Source organism: Hemicordylus capensis, chromosome 3 (assembly GCF_027244095.1).
Source record: "Hemicordylus capensis ecotype Gifberg chromosome 3, rHemCap1.1.pri, whole genome shotgun sequence".
NCBI lineage: Eukaryota > Metazoa > Chordata > Lepidosauria > Squamata > Cordylidae > Hemicordylus > Hemicordylus capensis.
In genome coordinates this window covers 251,050,777-251,070,126 of record NC_069659.1, presented here as the reverse complement: position 1 = coordinate 251,070,126, position 19,350 = coordinate 251,050,777, and the positions used below count along the sequence as shown (strand labels likewise).

The 19,350-nt window shown below is 41.3% G+C and overlaps 1 protein-coding gene across 12 annotated transcripts in view; it reads left to right on the top strand.

Moving 5' to 3' along the window:
- Positions 1-19,350, top strand: part of INPP5A (inositol polyphosphate-5-phosphatase A) — a 402,494-nt gene that overhangs the window by 234,745 nt on the left and 148,399 nt on the right. For all 12 annotated transcript variants that reach the window (XM_053307912.1, XM_053307906.1, XM_053307907.1 and 9 more), the window contains one exon: positions 18,181-18,233. In XM_053307912.1, coding sequence (XP_053163887.1) covers positions 18,181-18,233 — 53 coding nt within the window. The remainder of the gene's footprint in view (positions 1-18,180; positions 18,234-19,350) is intronic.

The following is a 19,350-nucleotide window of genomic DNA, read 5'->3' as shown; positions in this document are numbered from 1 at the left end:
CCCTTGAAGATGGTTTGGAAGCTTGAGCTGGTCCAGAGTGCTGCTACAAGGATGCTTGTGGGTGCAAGGTGCTTCATGAATGTCACAATCATCCTGCGGCAGCTTCATTGGTTACCAGTCCACTTCTGGGCTTGATTCACAATGCTGGTCTTGACCTTTAAAGCTCTACATGGCTTGGGGCCAGGGTACCTGTTGGACCGCATTTGCCCATATGAATCTGCCAGCGCCCTCCATTCATAATCTCAGGCCCCGCTCATGGCCCCTGCCACTAACAAAGTTCCGTTTGGCGGCGACTAGAGACAGGGCCTTTTTGGTTGTAGCTCCTTGGCCATGGAGCTCCTCCTTCAGTGTTTTTAAAAAACAACTAAAAACACATCTTTTAAGGAGGCTTTTTAATGTTCCATCTTTGGTATATTTGGCAGGTTCTTTAATTTTTAGTTTTTATCATTCTCAATTTTTAGCTTTTTAAATAATGTTTAATTTGAAACTTAATTCTGATTGTGGTTTTAACCAGGACCAATTCTGATTGTGGTTTTAACCAGCTTTTAAAATAATGTTTAATTTGAAACTTAATTATGATTGTGGTTTTAACCAGGACCTTCCACTTGATTACGTAATTTGGTTTAGTTTATTAGTTTTATTTTACATTGTATCTGTTTTATTGTTGTAAGCTGCCCCAAGCAGTAGTATACTGAAGGGGTGGGGCATACATATTTTAAATAAATAAATAAATAAATAAATGTTGCTCCCAGATGTGCGTCGTCACGCAAATGACTTCTGTACATGTACGGAGATCACTCAAATGCATCCACAGAGGCTGGAACACAGCCACACCGGTTCACACTGGTGGGACTTAGAGGAGCTGCCACTGCAGAAGTGGGTAAGGTGCCCTCTTGCCATCCGCCCCCCTCTGGCTGCTCTTGAAACACCCTTAAAAGATTTTTCCCCCCTTGCTTGTAAAGGGCAATCATTACCCGATTCCCCTTTACAAGCATAGCCATTTAACCCATCTGAATCAGACTGGGTCAGGTTTGAACTCAGACCAGCCACCCTTTGGGGCGGCCCATCTGGTTTGAATTCGAATCAGCCAAACCAGCAAAACTGGTTTTGTGCATATCCCTATAGAGAAAGAAAGTTGGATAGGACTTAGAAGAATCCAGAGAAGATAATTCGATGACTAACATCTGGGGTAAGAATGTGGGAGCATATTGGGAAATAGAATGACTATGGTGACCTGGTCTGCAAGTCTCGAAAATGCCTTAACATGGCTATGTGGGGAATCTATTTTGGGGTGGCGGGGAGCTTTTGCAGAGATAGGAAGCAATATTAATGCCCTCTTCCTTGCCTGACTCCCTAAGCTGTTCTTTAGCTTCAGTGCTAAACACTGTTAGGGCTGCAGCATTTGGAGAGTGGGCGCCGGCGGTGGAAAAGTGACAGGGTGGGACTAGCAGGTAAGGAGCTCCTTGCCTGCTTTTTAAGGAAACTGTTCCCTGCTCCGCCAATGGGTGCATGAATGGCTCATGAATATCCCTATTTGTAGCCCAGTTGATAAGATTTACATCAACTTTTCACTTTTTTCTGTGCATTTACAGCAGACTTTTAATGTAACATTATGTTCTTTGGCGGGGGGGGACTTGGGCTTGCCCTTAGTTTAAGACTGATTTCTTTTCTTTTTATTACAGCTGCTTAAGGATGATCTAAAAGTAATTACAATGATTGAGGCATAATGCAATTCAAAATAATTACAGCCCACTGCATATAAAAGTAACAAAACTTTCTGCACTGATTTATGGGTCCTCTTGGCTGTGCATGAATCTCAAACGATGCCTTTGGGAGCAACACTCCAGATAATGTTAGGTCATTTTTAAAAAGCAGATTTGTGTAGTCTATCAGGACTGAGTCATTTTTTCTCTCTCCATAGTGAGAAATTGGTTGTTATCATAGATCACCGATACTGCTCAAAGCTCTTGTGAAAGATGAATTAATTTCACTAATGCTTTAATGCAAACCTTTCATGGAGAAGGCTGTATGGTGATAACCTTACCGCAGTCTCTCCTTTCTCAATGATGATTTATGTTGTCTTTTAGTAGATGAAACTGCCTGTATTCACAATCCGTCTGCCTGCTAAAGGAATCTTATTAACAGAAAAACTGGGGAGAGACTTAATATTGTATAAGGTGAAATATGTTGCTCTCATTTGGGGGGGGCGGGGGGCTTGAAGTTGCCATATTCTAAAATCTAGGTAAACCATTATTTAAGACTACAGATAGTTTTGAACAGCTTTAATATTTTATGCTACCTCACAGGAAGATGTTAAATCAGTGATCATCAGTATTTTGCCAGTGAGGGCTACTTTGCCAACAAACCTTCAATGTAAGAGCTTTTTCACTCTGCCCTGAACTCTGTGCTGTGCTATTCCCAGCTTGTGTGTGTGTGTGTGTGTGTGTGTGTGTGTGTGTGTGTGTGTACACACGCTTTAAGAGAAACAAAGCCCCTTTAAGCCACATCACAATTTTGGAAGGCACTCATGGAGTGCTGGGAAGTGTAGTCCTTCCTAGTATTTTCTCCATTGAGCTCTGTGGGGGAAATGCTGGGAAAGACTACATTTCAAAGTACTCCACGTGTGCCTTCCAAGATGGTTCTGAGGCTTGAGGGGACTCCATTTCCCTTAAAGGAGCTGCACCAGAGCCGAGCAAAATACAGCACTGTATGGTGGGGATGGTAATGCACATGGTGCCAAGGGGCTATGCAGAATATTCAGCTTTGGCCAAAGCTTCACATAAGCCTAATAAACAATTAGACAGGGAGCTGCACTTAGGGTTGAAGGGAGCCACCACTGGCTCTGCAGCCTTGCAATGATGAATACTATGTTTGGAAGAGTCAGAACTAGTGATGACACTGAGCAGGTTCAGAATAGCAAATCCTAGAGTCCCCCACCCAAAGGCCATTATGAGCTGAACCTAAGCCCACACTGAAGTTTTGGTGTTGCTTGTAATGGTCTCGGTTTGGTGTGCAAACCATGCCCCCTGTTCAAAAATTATCTAGAAACAGGAGAGAGTGCCATTCAAGAGAACTCACAGCAGCGGAGCCTCAGTTGCCATTGGAGAAACCAGAGAACAGTAGTTTTCAACCCCACGTGGCTTGGTCCACTGAACCACAAGGAAATGAATATTATAATTCCAAGCTTCCAAAGAGCAATGGTGCCACTAAGCAACAGTTTAAGCCAAAATGACCTGAAAACTAGAGTTGCTAGCAGTAATCAAGGGTTACTAGCAGTAGTCAAAGACATGTTTGGGAGTCTCTACTGCTGCCAAGAAGTCAGAGAACTTAAGGATGAAACTTGTGCTATCCCCAGCTTTCCCTCCTGGCACTCACTTCCTCTCCCCCATCCCCCACCAGAAAGATAAATTTAGGAAAGGGGGAAACCAATGATGGGTTTTGTCAATGGCAGTGAAGACCAGGAAGCAATTGATGAATTGATCCTAAAGGATTGTCCTTGTGGGAGGCTGTTTGGGGTGTCGGTTTCTGCCCCCGCCCTCCTTGATTACCTGTTTTCTGTATCCTATTGTGATTTTGTACAGTAATCAAAATTATTGTACTGTATTATCTTCTAATTTTATTTCAAACAGCAGTCAAATAAAAGTAAAGTACCAATGATGGTGCAAGAGCCAGTTATGGTGGTGGCCTTGTTTGGAGCTCCTAAGCTTTCTCTGGTAATACTCTGGGAGAGACTAAGCCAATTATGAAGCAAGTGAGTGATAGTTCACTCACCACTAATTGAGGGGTAGAAATCTTTCCAGTCAGGCAGTAGTTGCTCCTTTTTTCAGAAAAAATCCTTAGAAATTTCTTTTGACTCAGCATACAAGTCTGTAAGGGAATTAATCTGAGAATAACGAAGTAGCCTTATCTACTTCAAGTACAGACATTGAACCTACAATCCTAATGTGTTTACTTAGTACGTTCATTCACTCTTTATGTGTATGCAAGAATTAAGCACACAAGTCTCATTAATGTAATGGGCTAAAGTGATGTTCCCCATTAATTAATAAGGTAGTTATAATTTCCCCTTTCAAAAAGTGTGGCTCTGTATCTTTTCCCCCCAATGTTTTTCTTCTGTATGGAGCCAAGCTTAATGGCAGGAGTTTTAACTTTTTAAAGTTACTTATATTTAAATCTGTTAACTTATGTAAGTGATCAGTTGCAGGATTTGTTCTTAGTCTTGTGGGAATTCATATACTGAAGGTGTGTTGCCCCCCCCCCCGCCCCAATCCTTTTTTAAAATTTAAAACAACAATATTTAAACCAAAAAAACACAACTGCTAGTTATACATGCCATTACAGCAGGGGTATACTACACAACTCAAATGCCTTGGTGGGCCAAAGTCAACCAGGACGTGATGTGCGGAGGCCACTGTTGCTCCAACTGTTGCAGTGCTAGGAAGCAAAGAGTCATAGTTGTGTGTGAGAGAGCAACTTGTGCCAATGATGTTACTGCAGCGCAGGCACTAAGGCTGGCAGTGGATTGTTGGTCAGTGGTTCTTTCTTTAGCCTTTTTTTTTACTGTGTTTGAAATGTGTGTTTTGTGTTGAGAGGGGCAGGTTTCCTTTTACTGTGTGCTTTTCCAGTGTTTTTCAAGGCAGAGTTGCAAAATGCATTACAAATCGCAATGCGAAACTTGCATGTCCACTCTGTGAGGGCAGCTTGTTCTGGCCATAAGGAACAGTGGGGAAACCCAAAACACCCCATTGTACCCCATGGGGGTGTCTGTGTCTCCTAGGGACACCAAAGTGGGTTGTGAGGTAGGGTATGATGGGTGCTATTACTACCCAGCCCACAAAAGAAATGGGCAAGCAGGCAATTTTAAATCTTTCCCCAAATCCCCAGCTGGTTTGGGGAAAAGATTAAAAATCTTTCCCAAGCTGATTGAGTTTGGTCAGGTGGTTGCCCTATTCATACATTATGTTCATCCCTTATATAATTTGTTTACAGTGTACACAGGTACAGATCTGTATGCAGGTATAGTTACACGTTAAGTTGAATGCAGATATAGCATTCTATCTGTACCATGCATTTGAGGGATCTGTAGCCAGATTCATTTTTCAAATGAACACAGGTACAGTTATTCACACAACAATATGTACATGTTTACAAATATCTGAAGAAAAGTAGAACACAAGTACAACATAGTATCTGAATAGGTATTATATGATATGATGTGAGTTGGTATTATAGCCAAGATGGTACTCTTGAGGACCATAATGCAACCTGGTGGCACAAGAGGTAAGGTGCCAGAACCTGACTGCTGAGAACTATTGAGGACTGGTTTGAGACGTTTCCCCCTTCTGGTAATATGTGGGTCAGGGAGGGATAAAAACATTAGAAAGATGGAAGAAATATAGAGTATCTTTGTTATTGCTGAGCTAGAAACAACTTCCAGTATTAAAAAAGCATCAAGAAACACCAGTTCAGATGTGTGATTTGCTTTTGAGCGTCAAAGTTTTACAACAGATAGAAAAAGTAGTGGCCTGTCTTGGGCCTGGGCAAGATGCTGGTGGTTGTTCATTTTTTCAGCATGTTTAGCATTACAGTCATTAATTCGTTAGATTTCCTACTTTAAGTTCTATCAGTCAGACTTGCAGAACTGGTCTTAACTTTGATCCAGATCAACATGTAAGCCTTCAACTGGCTATCTTATTGTATTTAATTTTTAATTGTTTGTGTTCTATATAAAGTACTTGCGTTATACATTGATATGGTATTATATAAAGTACCACAACTGGCCCTTTATATAGATAAGTGCTTAATAAATAATGGTGCTTGCTTGATCGTAACATTATGTTTTTATTTTCTACAACAGTAAAGTATCAAGTAGGAACAAATTCCCATGTATGGCATATTAGCCAGATGTTGTGTAGACATGATTCAATATGTGAATAAAACATGATAGTAAATAAATCGGTGTGCAGTTTCCTTTCTGTGGGGAAAAATAGAAACCTATCTTTGTTTCATTCTGTCATCAGCAGTGTTATGAAAACAGTTTAGCAAAATTACAATAACTAATGTTAGTCTGATGTACTGTTACTGGTGAAGGCCACTAGTTTAGATGGCTTAGAAGGAGTTGGAAAAACCCATGAAGAATAGATTGATCAATAGCTACTAGTCATGAAGATTGTATGACACTTCCAGATTCAGAGGCAGGCTGCCACTGAATACCAAAAGGCAATAAAATAGCCTTTTATGTCCAGCTTGGGGCTTGCCAGAGACATCTGATTAGCTCCTATGCAGAAGAGGACACTGCACTTGATGAAACTTTGGTCTGATCCAGCAGATCTTCTTAATCTTAGAGTGTTGAGAATTTTTTTTTTAAAATGTGGGTGCAGTATGCCGCAGTGCTTTTACAGCTCAGCAGTGGTAAACAAAAAGGAACATGTCTGATTCTTAAAATTCCCTGAAATAAATTTTAATCCATCCTTTTAAGTTTAACTCAAATTAATAATTGATAATCTGGGCCTCCCTCACAGGATAACATAAGATAGATCTTTATTATGGTACTTGACCAGATACAATTAAGAGCAATTATAGTTCATAACAGCCTACAGTCAGCACAATCAATCTATCACATTAGCCCCATTTAAATAAGAAAAGTTCACCTAGTAAGGTGAACATCATTTACCTAACTGATTGAAGGAGCCTTAACCATTACTTGGCGGATTTTATACACAGTAGCAAAATTTGGCAACACAGGAAGTAACAAATATATTCTTATCCTCAAAAAGATATGTTTTATACAATTCCATAGATCTTCCTGGCATTAAAAGGGGTAAAATCTATTTTAAATTAAAAGGGGTAAAATTTATTTACTGTGTGGAGTACTGTAAAAAAGCGCAGTAAAGTAAAATATGCACCGTATTTTCCGTTTCCCTTGAATCACAGGGGCATTTGCACAAATAATAAGGTATCATTTTATATCTGCCTTCCAACCATGCTGATGGGGAAACGTTGAAACGAGCCAATGTAAAAGTTCTTTGATATGTGGGGCATGTCACATTATAAAGATAATTTGCTGAGGATTGAGGAAAGGGTAACCCACCAATTCTTAGTACAGTTGGGAAGTTTATGGCTCTCCTCCTGCATTTCAACATCCAAGAAGTGCTTCTTCATTATTCATACCCCTTAGCAATTAAGAATTCAGAGAGGAGTGTCCAGGATAACATAAAATTTACTTTTATTACAGTCTGTGACCAATCACCAAGCATTTAAAACATTTCTAAAAAATTTCAGAATATGTATCTGTTCTCTATCAATACTTACACTCACTTAGTCTCTCTCCATTGTTGCCTGGCCCATCTCTACTTTAAATGGCCACTTCCTGGCAGTCCATTTACACCAAAGGTTTGATTTAGCCATAATATGAAGGGGGTAACAAATGCAGGTGCTTACTGGTTTCTTCTTCAATGCAGCATATGGGAAAAGGTACAGCCCAGGGAAGTCTGGGCTGGAAGACTCACCTAGCTTTAAGAGGGAAGGTAATGAGTCAGCAGTTGAGAACATAACCACTCAGCTAGATCAGACCCAAGGCCTGGTTCACACAGAAGCCCACAGTCAAGAGGTGAGGGCATGGCCTGTTGTTGCTCTCCAGCAACTGGTATTTAGAGGCATCTTGCCTCTTAGGTTGAAGGTGGCCTATGGGCCTCAGAACAGTATCCATTACGGATCTGCAAAACATTTTGACCTCAAAATTGGCTGTTTCAAGATTGAAACAAAATGCCCTTCAAATAAAGATCAAAAACAAAACGACCCCGTTTCAAGCTCGAAATGTTTCAAGTGCTGTTTTGGCAAGCTGTTGTTTTCTGGCACTGGCTTCCGATTTCCTTGAGATCTCCTTGCTTCTTGATTGGCTTGTAGTCATACAGATCAAGTGTTGTCATGGGCAACTGTGCACCCCTTGGCTGTGGGGGAGGGAGGAAGGAGGGGGAACAAAAAAAGAGAGGGTTTCAGAATGTATTCAAAGGGCCTAGGAGGCAGAGAGAGACCTTAGTGTGACCTTGAAGAGGATACATTAGGAGAGAAGGAAGGAAGAAATCAAGGAAGATTTTATTTTGTGATTTTGTTTTTTCAGCATTGAGTATAATATCATGCTGTGCTATTGCATATATATATATATATATATATATATATATATATATATATATATATATATAGTTTTGCTGAATCTCAGATTGTCAAAGGGAGAACTTTGGTGCCTGCCAGCCATCCTTGAGTTGTGGTTTGTTTTGTTTGTGAGATAGTATTGTGGTGAGAAATGGACAGTGGCAGCTCTGTCTCTCTTTCTGTAATATTTCTTGGTGATTGCTGTGATGAACACCATATCCGGCCTTGGGACTAATTTGTGCTTCAGTCAGTGCTATGGTATGATCTTCAATCTGCATTGCAAGGTGTACTCAGTCAAAAGGTGGCTGAAGTTGCTCTGTCTGAGCTTAAGGCTATGCTTGCTGCTAAAGGTGCTGCTGTTGCAACTGTTTCAATGCTAGGAAGGAAGGAGTCATAATTGTCTGTGAGAGAGTAATTTGTGCCAATTATGTTACTGCAACTCAAGCTCTGTGTCTGGCAGTTGACTGGATTCTGGATCAATGATTCTTTTTTGACCATTTTTGGACTGTTTGAAAAACTGTGTTCTGTCTCTGGAGGGACAGATTCACTTTTATTGTGTGCTTCTAATCTGCAGTGTTTTTCAAGGCAAGATCACAAAATGCATTGCAAACTGCAATGCAAAACTTGTCCTGTACACTCTGTGAGTGCAGCTTGTTTCGGCCATAGGGGATAATGGGAAACTCAAAACACCCCATTGTTCCCCATGGCTAGCTGCTAGGGACACTTTGGTGTCATAGGGCATGATGGATGCTGCCTACCACCCAATCACAAAAGAAATGGGCAAGCGGGCGATTTTTAACAAATTGTTAACCTTGTTAGAACATTATTTCGCGTCACCTCTGCCTGTTCTTTAGCCTCTATCCCCGAGAAGCTCAGTTCAGGCATAGGTATAAACTCAGTATTCCCTTCCACAAAGATGCAAATAACTTGTTTAGTTTTTCTGCAGTCTCCATATCCTCCTCAGTACAGTAATCCCTTTCACTCCGTCATCATCTAATGGTCCAACCGCCTCCCTGGCAGGTTTCCTGCTTCTGATGTATTTAAAGAAGTTTTTGTTATTCCCCTTAATGCTTTTAGCTAAATGTTCCTCAGACTCTCTTTTTGCAACCCTTATTATCTCCCTGCATTTCTTTTGCCAGAAGTTTGTGTTCCTTTCTGTTCTTTTCATTTGCACAGGACTTCCAATTTCTAAAGGAAGTCTTCTTCCCCTTTATAGCTTCTTTGACTTTACTTCTTAGCCATGCTGGCAACATGGTGGTACCTTTCCTCCATTTTTGAAGACATTCTAACTGGGCTCCTATTATTGTGGTTTTAAATAAACTCCATGCATTTTGGAGCAAAGTGACTCTTCTGATTTTCCCTTTCAGTTTTCTTTTCACCAAACTCATTTTAGAGAAGTTTCCTCTTCTGAAGTCCAAGTGTCTGTGTTATACTTCCTTGGCAATTCTCTTCACATATTTGCTGAATTGGATCACACTATGGTCATTAAAGTTTCAATTGAAACACTGACATCTCATACTAGGACCTGTGCACCACTCACAGGGCCGCCTCCTTTCTGGTTGGTTCCATAACCAACTATTGTAGGACATAGTTGTTCAGCTTATCTAGTGACAATTTGGCCTCTTAATGACAATTTGGCCTCTAGTCATTACCTGACTGTGAATTCACCCAGTTTGTGTAGGGGTAATTGAAAGGGCAAAGGAGTAAGACAAGGCTGTATACTTTCTCTTCCTTTATTCAGTTTATATACTGAACATATACTAAGGGAAGCTGGATTGGAAGAAGATGAGCGTGGTTTTAAAGTTGGAGGAAGAAACATCAATAACCTGCGCTATGCTGATGACAGCACTCTGATAGCTGAGAATGCGGATGATCTGCAAGCTCTAGTAATGAAAGTCAAGGAGCGCAGTGAAAAAATGGGACTAGAATTAAATGTAAAGACTAAACTAATGACAACTAATGACAAACTAATGAGCAACCAGCCTCAGAATTGACAATGAAGACATTGAAGTGGTGGATAGCTTCTGCCTTTTAGGATCGACCATCCACAGTAAAGGATCCAGCAGTCAAGAAATATGCCGCAGACTAGCACTTGATAGGGTAGCAATGAAGGCCTCGGAAAGCATATTTAGATGCCGTGACGTGTCTACACCTACAAAGATTAGAATCGTTCGGACAATGGTTTTCCTCGTGACACTCTATGGATGCGAAAGCTGGACTTTGAAGAAGCAAGATAGAAAAAGCATTGACACTTTTGAACTTTGGTGCTGGAGAAGACTTTTGAGGATACCATGGACAGCCAGGAAAACAAACAAATGGATCATAGAACAAATCAATCCAGAATTTTCACTCAAGGCACAAATGACCAGGCTCAAACTATCATACTTCATACATATTATGCAAAGACCCAGCTCCCTTGAGAAGTCTATAATGCTGGGGAAAGTTGAAGGAAAGAGAAGAAGAGGACGACCAGCAGCAAGGTGGATGGACTCGATTACAACAGCAATCAATGCACCCCTGAGAGACCTTAAAGGCTAAATTGAAAACAGATCATCCTGGAGAGAATCTATCTATGTGGTTGCTAAGAGCTGACACTGACTTGACGGCACTTAATCAATCAAATCAATCGATTGAAAGGGAAAGGAAAGGTACAGCTCTGTCTCTCTTTGACACCTCCCTGATTTCCTTCTGCAGCTCCCAGTCGCTGTCAGTGTTTTGATCTGGAGGGCGATTACACGTTCCTAGTAGCACATTTCCCTTCAGGCCTTGTATTGTCACCCTCAGAATTTCTGTGGAGGATTCCCTTCTTCCTCGGTTTTCTAGCTTGTTAGATCCTATCCCTTCTTTAACATACAGTGCTACTACACCCCAATTTGCCCCTCCCTCTCCTTTCTTTAGAGTTTATATCCAGGAATAAGGAATAAGTGCCCCACTGGTTCTCACTCTTCCACCATGTTTCCGTTGTGCCCACTATATCTCTATTTTCATTAGCAACCAAGCACTCCAGCTCACCCATCTTGGCTCAGAGGCTTCTGACATTGGCATATAAGCACCTATATGATGACTCTTACCTGGTGTGTGCTCTCTTTCTTATGGCCATTTGTTCTCTTTGACCAGATAGCACATCCTTCTGTCTGATCTTTACCTGGTTCTACTCTGTCCCCTTCTGATTTATCTGAAACATTTATACCCATGCACCTTAAGGGATAGCATTTGCCAAACCAGATACTGCCCAGCTTCTCTCAGCTATCCCTCAGGCATCATTTTAAAAGCTGATCTGTGACCTTTTTTATTATAAGCACCAACAGTGTGGTTCCATCTTGGTTCAAATGGAGTTCATCCCTTTTGTACAGGCTTTGTTTGCCCCAAAATGTATCCCATTGCCTAACAAATCTAAATCCCTCCTCCCAGCACCACTGTCCCATCCACGCATTGGGACCCCTCAGCTCCAACTGTGTTGCTGGCCCTGTGCGTGGAATAGGTAGCCGTTCTGAGAATGCTTGGGATTCCTGGGGGGTCATTATGCTACCTAGCAGCCTAAATTTGGCTTCCAGGACCTCCCAACTACATATTCTAACATCTTTGGTGCCGACATGGATCATGACAGCTGACTCCTCCCCAGCACTGCTTAACAGCCTATCTAAACACCCTGTGATGTCCATAACCTTCGCACCAGGCAGATCACCAGGCAGTCCACACGGTTCACAGACCCATCTCTCTATACCCCTAATGATCAAATCACCCATCCACCAGAGGAGTATCTCCTGTGTGAGAGGATATGGTCTCATCATCCACAGAAGGGGTCTCTTTGAAGGGAGTGTTTCCTCTTCCTTGGAATACTTCCCGAGACTTTCATTCTCCCTGTCAGCAGAGGAGGCATCAGTCTGGGAGTAGGATGCCTCTATCACATCCCTACAAGTCTCATCCATGTACCCATCAAGTAGATAGTCATACATGCAACACTCTGTGCATTATACTGGGAAGCACCCCCTCCCCTGCTGGCTTTCTACCTGCATGACTGGTTTTGTTAGATGTTTAGAATATTTGGAGATTGTTTATTTGAAAGCTAGATCTTAGCTGAAATTGCCAGCTAATCAAGAATTTAAACTTCCTTTCCCAAGAATGAATAGATAGATAGATAGATAGATAGATAGATAGATAGATAGATAGACAGATAGATAGACAGATAGAGTACTCTTCAAAAAATCTGGAGTGATTTCTCATGCTCATTCACCACAGAATCTCTTTTGACATATATGTGCTGCAACTTCAGTGTAGAAACATTGAGAGCAGCCAGAAATACTAGTAGTACAATGGTCAAGCAATAATCAGATATTCCAGTCTTTCAAGAAAGTCATCAAATGCATGAGGTATAGTGACACTACAAATGTATGTTTGGAAGTATATCTGGCTGTTAATGTTCAAAACATAGAACCCCATAAAGCTTTCCTTTTCCAACAGGTTTGTGCAGAGGCATTCTTACCTCTGGACTTCAGGGTCAAAGTCCAGGGCCTCCACACACCCTGGGGCCCCCCAAATCCTCTTTAGTATGCCCTGTGCTGGGTTGTGTGATCGCCACGCTGTGCTGGTGGCCCACACTGTGCCGAGCATCCAAGTGTGATTGTGACTGGTGCCGGGTACTTTAGAGACAGAGTAGGGAGTGGGGAAGGGGAATGTGGATGAGAATATGTTACATTGCATGTTGAAATGTTTCTGCTAATGCATATTTGCATAAATATGCCTGTTTTATATTCTGACATTATTGTTAGGGGTGTGCAATTCGGATTTTCTGTGTTTGGATTTGTAACTGAATCGAAACAGCCCTGATTCGATTTGGATCCAAATCTGACCCATCCGAATCACCCCAAATTCGATTCGGATCTGAATCGCGGCTGATCCTAATCGAATCGATTCGGGTTTTGGATCTGTCCTATTAATTTCCCCAGATTCCCAGCTTTCGTTTTTAAAAAAAGCTAAGCTCTAGCCCTTATAGAAGTGGAGTTATGGAGCAAAATGTGTGGTCACTATTTTTCAAGTGTTCGGATTCTTTGGTGTATAATCACTTTCACTCAATGAATCCTTATGAGAATTCATTACACACCTTCATTTATTCTATTCATTTTGACTGTCTTTTAGACAGTGCCAATTGTCAACTGCCATGTGCCAACTACACCCCACTCCCACCCACAAGGCAGTGAGGTACTACTCAGTTTAAGTTAAGTGCCTAATGGGTGGAGGCTACCACCCAAATTGCAGAGGAATTGGACAAAGGGCTGATTTTTGGTGAATTGTTGAAGGTTTAGTGTCTTTGAGGCAGATTTGGGGCATAAAGTGGGATCTGGGGTGGAAGAGTGTGGTGACGTGGTAGTTCCTAATGGGTGGGGGCTACCACCCAAATTATTATTATTATTACTACATTTATATCCCGCTCTTCCTCCAAGGAGCCCAGAGCGGTGTACTACATACTTGAGTTTCTCTTTCACAACAACCCTGTGAAGTAGGTTAGGCTGAGAGAGAAGTGACTGGCCCAGAGTCACCCAGCTAGTTTCATGGCTGAATGGGGATTTGAACTCGGGTCTCCCTGGTCCTAGTCCAGCACTCTAACCACTACACCACACTGGCTCTCTAATTGCAGAGGGATTGGGCAAAGGGCTAGTTTTTGGTGAATAGTTGAAGGTGAGGTGGTAGTGCCTAATGGGTGGAGGCTACCACCCAAATTGCAGAGGGATTGGGCAAAGGGCTAGTTTTTGGTGAATAGTTGAAGGTTTAGTGTCTTTGAGGCAGATTTGGGGCATAAAGTGGGATCTGGGGTGGAAGAGTATGGTGAGGTGGTAGTGCCTAATGGGTGGAGGCTACCACCCAAATTGCAGAGGGATTGGGCAAAGGGCTAGTTTTTGGTGAATAGTTGAAGGTTTAGTGTCTTTGAGGCAGATTTGGGGCATAAAGTGGGATCTGGTGTGAAAGAGTGTGGTGAGGTAGTAGTGCCTAATGGGTGGAGGCTACCACCCAAATTGCAGAGGGATTGGGCAAAGGGCTGGTTTTTGGTGAATAGTTGAAGTTTACTCATCTTTAAGGTTTTTCCCTATAAGGTATAATGGAGGTTTCAGCAGCCCCATAAGTGCACTTGGAGGGCGCTGGGGTGGCCCAGAGTGAGTGGTGGTGTAGTGCACATAGGGTGCCAGCCATTCCCATGGGGTTGCTAACCCATGGGGTACAGGGTTCTGTTGTTTCTGAGGTGGTCTGAGTGTAGATTGTATGGTAGCAAATGAGAGTGGATTCATGGTTTGTATTGAAAATCTCATTTGCTACCAGAGAATCTACACTCAGAACACCTCAGAAACAACAGAACCCTGAACCCCATGGGCTTGAAACCCATGGGGGTGGCTGGCACCCTCTGTTCACTACACCACCACTCACTCTGGGCCACCCCAGCACCCCCCAAGTGCAGTTATGGGGCTGCTGAAACCTACATGATTTCCTATGGAAAACTTCAACAATTCACCAAAAACCAGCCCTTTGCCCAATCCCTCTGCAATTTGGGTGGTAGCCTCTACCCATTAGGCACTTAACTTAATCTGAGTTGTACCTCACTGCCTTGTGGGTGGGAGTGGGGTATAGTTGGCACATGGCAGTTGACAATTGGCACTGTCTAAAAGACAGTCAAAATGAATAGAATAAATGAAGGTGTGTAATGAATCCTCATAAGGATTCACTGAGTGAAAGTGATTATACACCAAAGAATCCGAACACTTGAAAAACAGTGACCACACATTTTGCTCCATAACTCCACTTCTATAAGGGCTAGAGCTTAGCTTTTTTAAAAAAATGAAATCTGGGGAAATTAATAGGACAGATCCAAAACCCAAATTGATTCGAATCGAACCAGCCGCAATTTGATTTGTACCCGAATCTAGCCAATGGACCACAGGGGTGATTCGTTTTGTCTCTGAATCACCCAAATCAGCTAGATTCGGGTACAAATTGATTTGTATCCAAATCGATTCGCACATCCCTAATTATTGTGAGTTCAGTTCCTGTTTGTGCCCTCAAGAACCCATGTGTTTAAAATACTGCTTATCTGTATGTGTGTGTCGTGTATGATGCTGAACTTTCAGCAGGGGGCCCCCTCCGATGCCCTTTAGGTCCATGCTCCAAAATTACCTAGGTGCACCTCTGGGTTTGTGGAGCAAGTTAATTGGGCTTATTTTGCATTGTGGCCAGTTTATTATTTTAGGATGCATCTAGGGAAGGCACTTCTGCTCACACAAGATAGGGGACCTGTTTCTATCAGTTGCTTCCTCCAGATGTATCCCACACCACTCCTCCAGAGCAGCTTTAGGAAGAAAGTGGCAGAAAAGCTCCATTCTGCAAACAGAACACAGCTCGCACTTCTTTGGATCCAAGCCATAGTGATTATATTTATGTTTTAATATCTACTAGCTTTACCTATGCAGAGTATCCGCACACTAGTACTTGATTGCTCCCCTCACACACACCCGCCACAGCCCCACCCTCACCTGAGCTGCACTGCTGCTCTTCCTCCTCCATCCCATTGCTTCCATCCCCCTCACCTCTCTTGGTCACTCCTCCATCCCTTTACTCCAGCCCCCTCACCTTTCTTGGTCACGGCTGCAGCGTTGCCAGCGCCTAATAGCCAAGCTGCAGCCTCCTATCCCCAGAGAACTCCCCACCCAAACCCCGCTCCTGCTCCTCCCCACAGGAGCAGCAGCAGCAGTGGTTGACTGGGCCCTTCCTCACTGCCACCACTGCCATGGCCGCTCATTCCTCTCAGGCCACTTCCAGGCCTGGTCCTGTCCCTTGCCTGCCTGCCTCCCTCTGACAATGGTCTCGGTAGCCCCAAACAGCAGCAGTAGTTGACTGGACCCTTCCTTGCTGCCAGTGCCACCATGGTCACTCATTCCCCTCAGGCTGCTGACAGGCTCAGGCCCATCCCTCACCTTTCCTTCTGTCTCTCTTCCTCTCCTTTCTTTTTCTCCCTTTCTCTCTCCTCCACTCACTCTTCCCCACTCTTTCTTCCCCCTCTCTTCATGGATTTTTTCCTAACTGCGTTAACAGATCTTGTTCATCTTGTTTTCTCATCTAATTCACACAATGGCAGCCTCCTTCTCCTGAAGTGGCTCTTTCCTCCCTCACTTCCCCTCTCTTCGCAGACCCCTGCCTGCTATCCTTTTTTATAGATAGATAGGAATTATATAGATAGATAGATTCCTGTCCTCTACAATCAAGAACATCTTCTGACCAGTAACAGTTGCATTCCAACTGACCTTAACCATCACAGGCTCCTCCTCCTTATCTGCATATGGAATCCCCACCTCCCAATCACCACAGTGCTTCTGCTCTCACAGACGCCTTCTCCCTATCTGCATATGTAATCCTCACTGCCCAATCAGGTGCTTCTGCTTGCAAACTCTCACGAGAGCTGCCCACATGGGATTAGCCACCGGTATGCCTTAGAGAATTAAATATATAGATAATATGTTGGTTGGGAGCCACATTGAACCTGGTAGGCTAGGTATGATACTTTTTTTTAAAAAAATGAACAATTCAACTTAAGTACCACCCCAAACCTCTGTTTTATTGCCACTATAGTAAATTTGTGACCTCCTTTCACAAATGTGGAGAAGAATCCTTTTTCAATTCCAAATGTACCATAGCTTGTCATCAGTTGATTTGTTAGTAGAAAGGAATGTAGCTTGCTTTGATAAATGGAATGTCACACTGCAGATGTGTTAGGTAGTTGAGCTCTATGGAAAAAGAATGGCCTATTTGGTTCCTGGTTTCCCAGTATAGTTGCCATTTCATATTTTAGGAAAATTTACAAAGGAGCAAATTTATTCATGATTGACTGCAATTCAAGAGAAGTGTGACGGTGAGGAGCAATAGTGTAATATATCCAAGATTTATCTGAATGTTGGGGCTGGTGGAGTCTATTCTATTAATTTCTTTGTTGCTAATAAAATAAATGCACCTCTTTAAGAACACTTGAAAAATGTTTAGGTGGCTAAACAAGCCTCATATATATTTTGTTAAATTATGCTCATTTTCCCCCAATGAATTGAGAGCACAATCCACAGGGCATTGTCATCTTGTTAATACCATTCACTTGAATAATTCTTCTATAGACTTTCTGCTCAGAGGCCTGGGCTCATTTCAGAAAATTCAGCCATGGCTAAGTCTGAAAACAATTGAATGGGCCATACAGTCTAATCCGATACATCATTTTAGGGTCGTTATGCTGCAAAGCATCGTTTTAGAGTCATTATGCCCCTTGTAAAAATGTAAAAAATAAATACAGTTTAAAAATAAATGCACATCTAAATGTACATGGAATTGCAAATCTAAATGTACATGGGATTGCAACCTTAATCACTGCTAATTCCCATGGCTTTCCCCAAGAAAAACCTATTTTGAGGCAAATGCTACATTCCCGGCCCTGGATATGCCTCATAATCTGTGGTTCGCAGTGGAGAGGAATTTTGGTATATACTTAATCTTTCCTCCACTGTCTGATTATCATCTGTAAATGTCCCCCCCAAGGTAGTTTTTTAAACTCCTCCTTCCCAGCATGACTCGGAGACTAGAAATAAATCCGGGGGGGGGGGACGGACTGCCTGGGAAAGGGTATTTACAGGTGAGAATTGGCAGCACAGGAAGAGTTTGGCATTCTCCCTGCTAATTCTCTTCTACGAATGTCTCCTCTGGCCCCACATTCATATTACTTCAGCAAACACATAATTGGAAACACCTAGTTGCCAAGGTAGTTGTGTTATTGTGTGTTGTATGCATTCTTTCAGTGGCTGACATGATGAGGAAAATTACTCAAAGTAGCCCCAATGAAATTAAAAGGTCAAGTTAGGGAATGCCAATGCTCATGTCAGCCATTATTCTCAGTGAAATATAATTGCCTGTATATATTTAAAATATAATTATCTGTAAATTAGACTCCATACCAAGAAATTGAACTCTCTGTTTTATGTATTTTAATCTATTGGTTTCCCCTCCACCCAGTGTAAGTGGTCCAGAAAAGGCTTCATACGAACAAGGTGGTGTATTACTGACTGGTATGTAATATGAAAGTTTGTTTATTTATCTATTTATTTATGTATGTATTGTTAAATTTGTATACTGCCTTTCATTAAAACAATCTCATGGTGTTTCACACATTAAATTAAAACAAGATTATAAAAATTACAAAGTTAAAATATTTAACAATGCACAGCTAAATTAAATTTAAATATTTAACAATATTTTAAAAATATTTAAAAATATTTAACATCGTTAAATATTTAACAATGCTATATTGTAAAATGTTGTCTATAAATTTTAGAGTTTAGTTGTAAAGGCATTGAAGTTTACAACAGTTTGTGCATAACTTCAAATGTAATACATTTTGCAATAAACAAAAAAATTAACTTTGCACATGACAATTTAGATATGTAATTTAGAGTTTTTATATGATTCCCAGTAAAATCATGAAAATTAGTTTTTCTCAGTAAAGAAAAGGGTATCTTAAGTTGCTGCATAAAACATTAAACAAAACCTATGCTACTTGTACATAGGGAGGCAAAGCTAAGATCCATATATAATGAAATCAATGGGTCCCACTGTCTGCAATGGATATTGGAATAGTCATTTATAGATTTACAATTTACAAACATTGATTTTCTCCTTCGTAATTGCATATTGGAACACCAACGCTTAGTCTGAAAAATCACCCTTTATATATTACATTTACATCTGCCTTTTCTGTCAGTTTTCTTTCTTTTAGCTTGTGAAAATAACTTACTAATCAACAAGGATTTTCCCCCTTGAATGCAATATATTATCTCACATTTAATTTTGTTTTAATTTGTATTGTTTTTATCCCAGAAACCTAAATTTTGGGCAGTACATAAATATTTAAAAATTTAAATTTAAAAAATTAAATTAATAATTAACTTTGCTATTATTTTAAAGAAACTTTTTCTATGGGGTTAATACTACCTATGTAATAAGAATTAGTAAAATCCATATATTGTATTTGTTCTCATTCCTTATCAAGGGTTGGAAAATGTGGGCAACCTCTACAAAATTAGTTTTCTTTAGAGAAGAGAAAACTAGAAGCATTTGGTTGACACATTTGTATTTCACAGTAGGTATCTTAGAAGATGCATTCTGTCATGTGGGAACTATAACAGT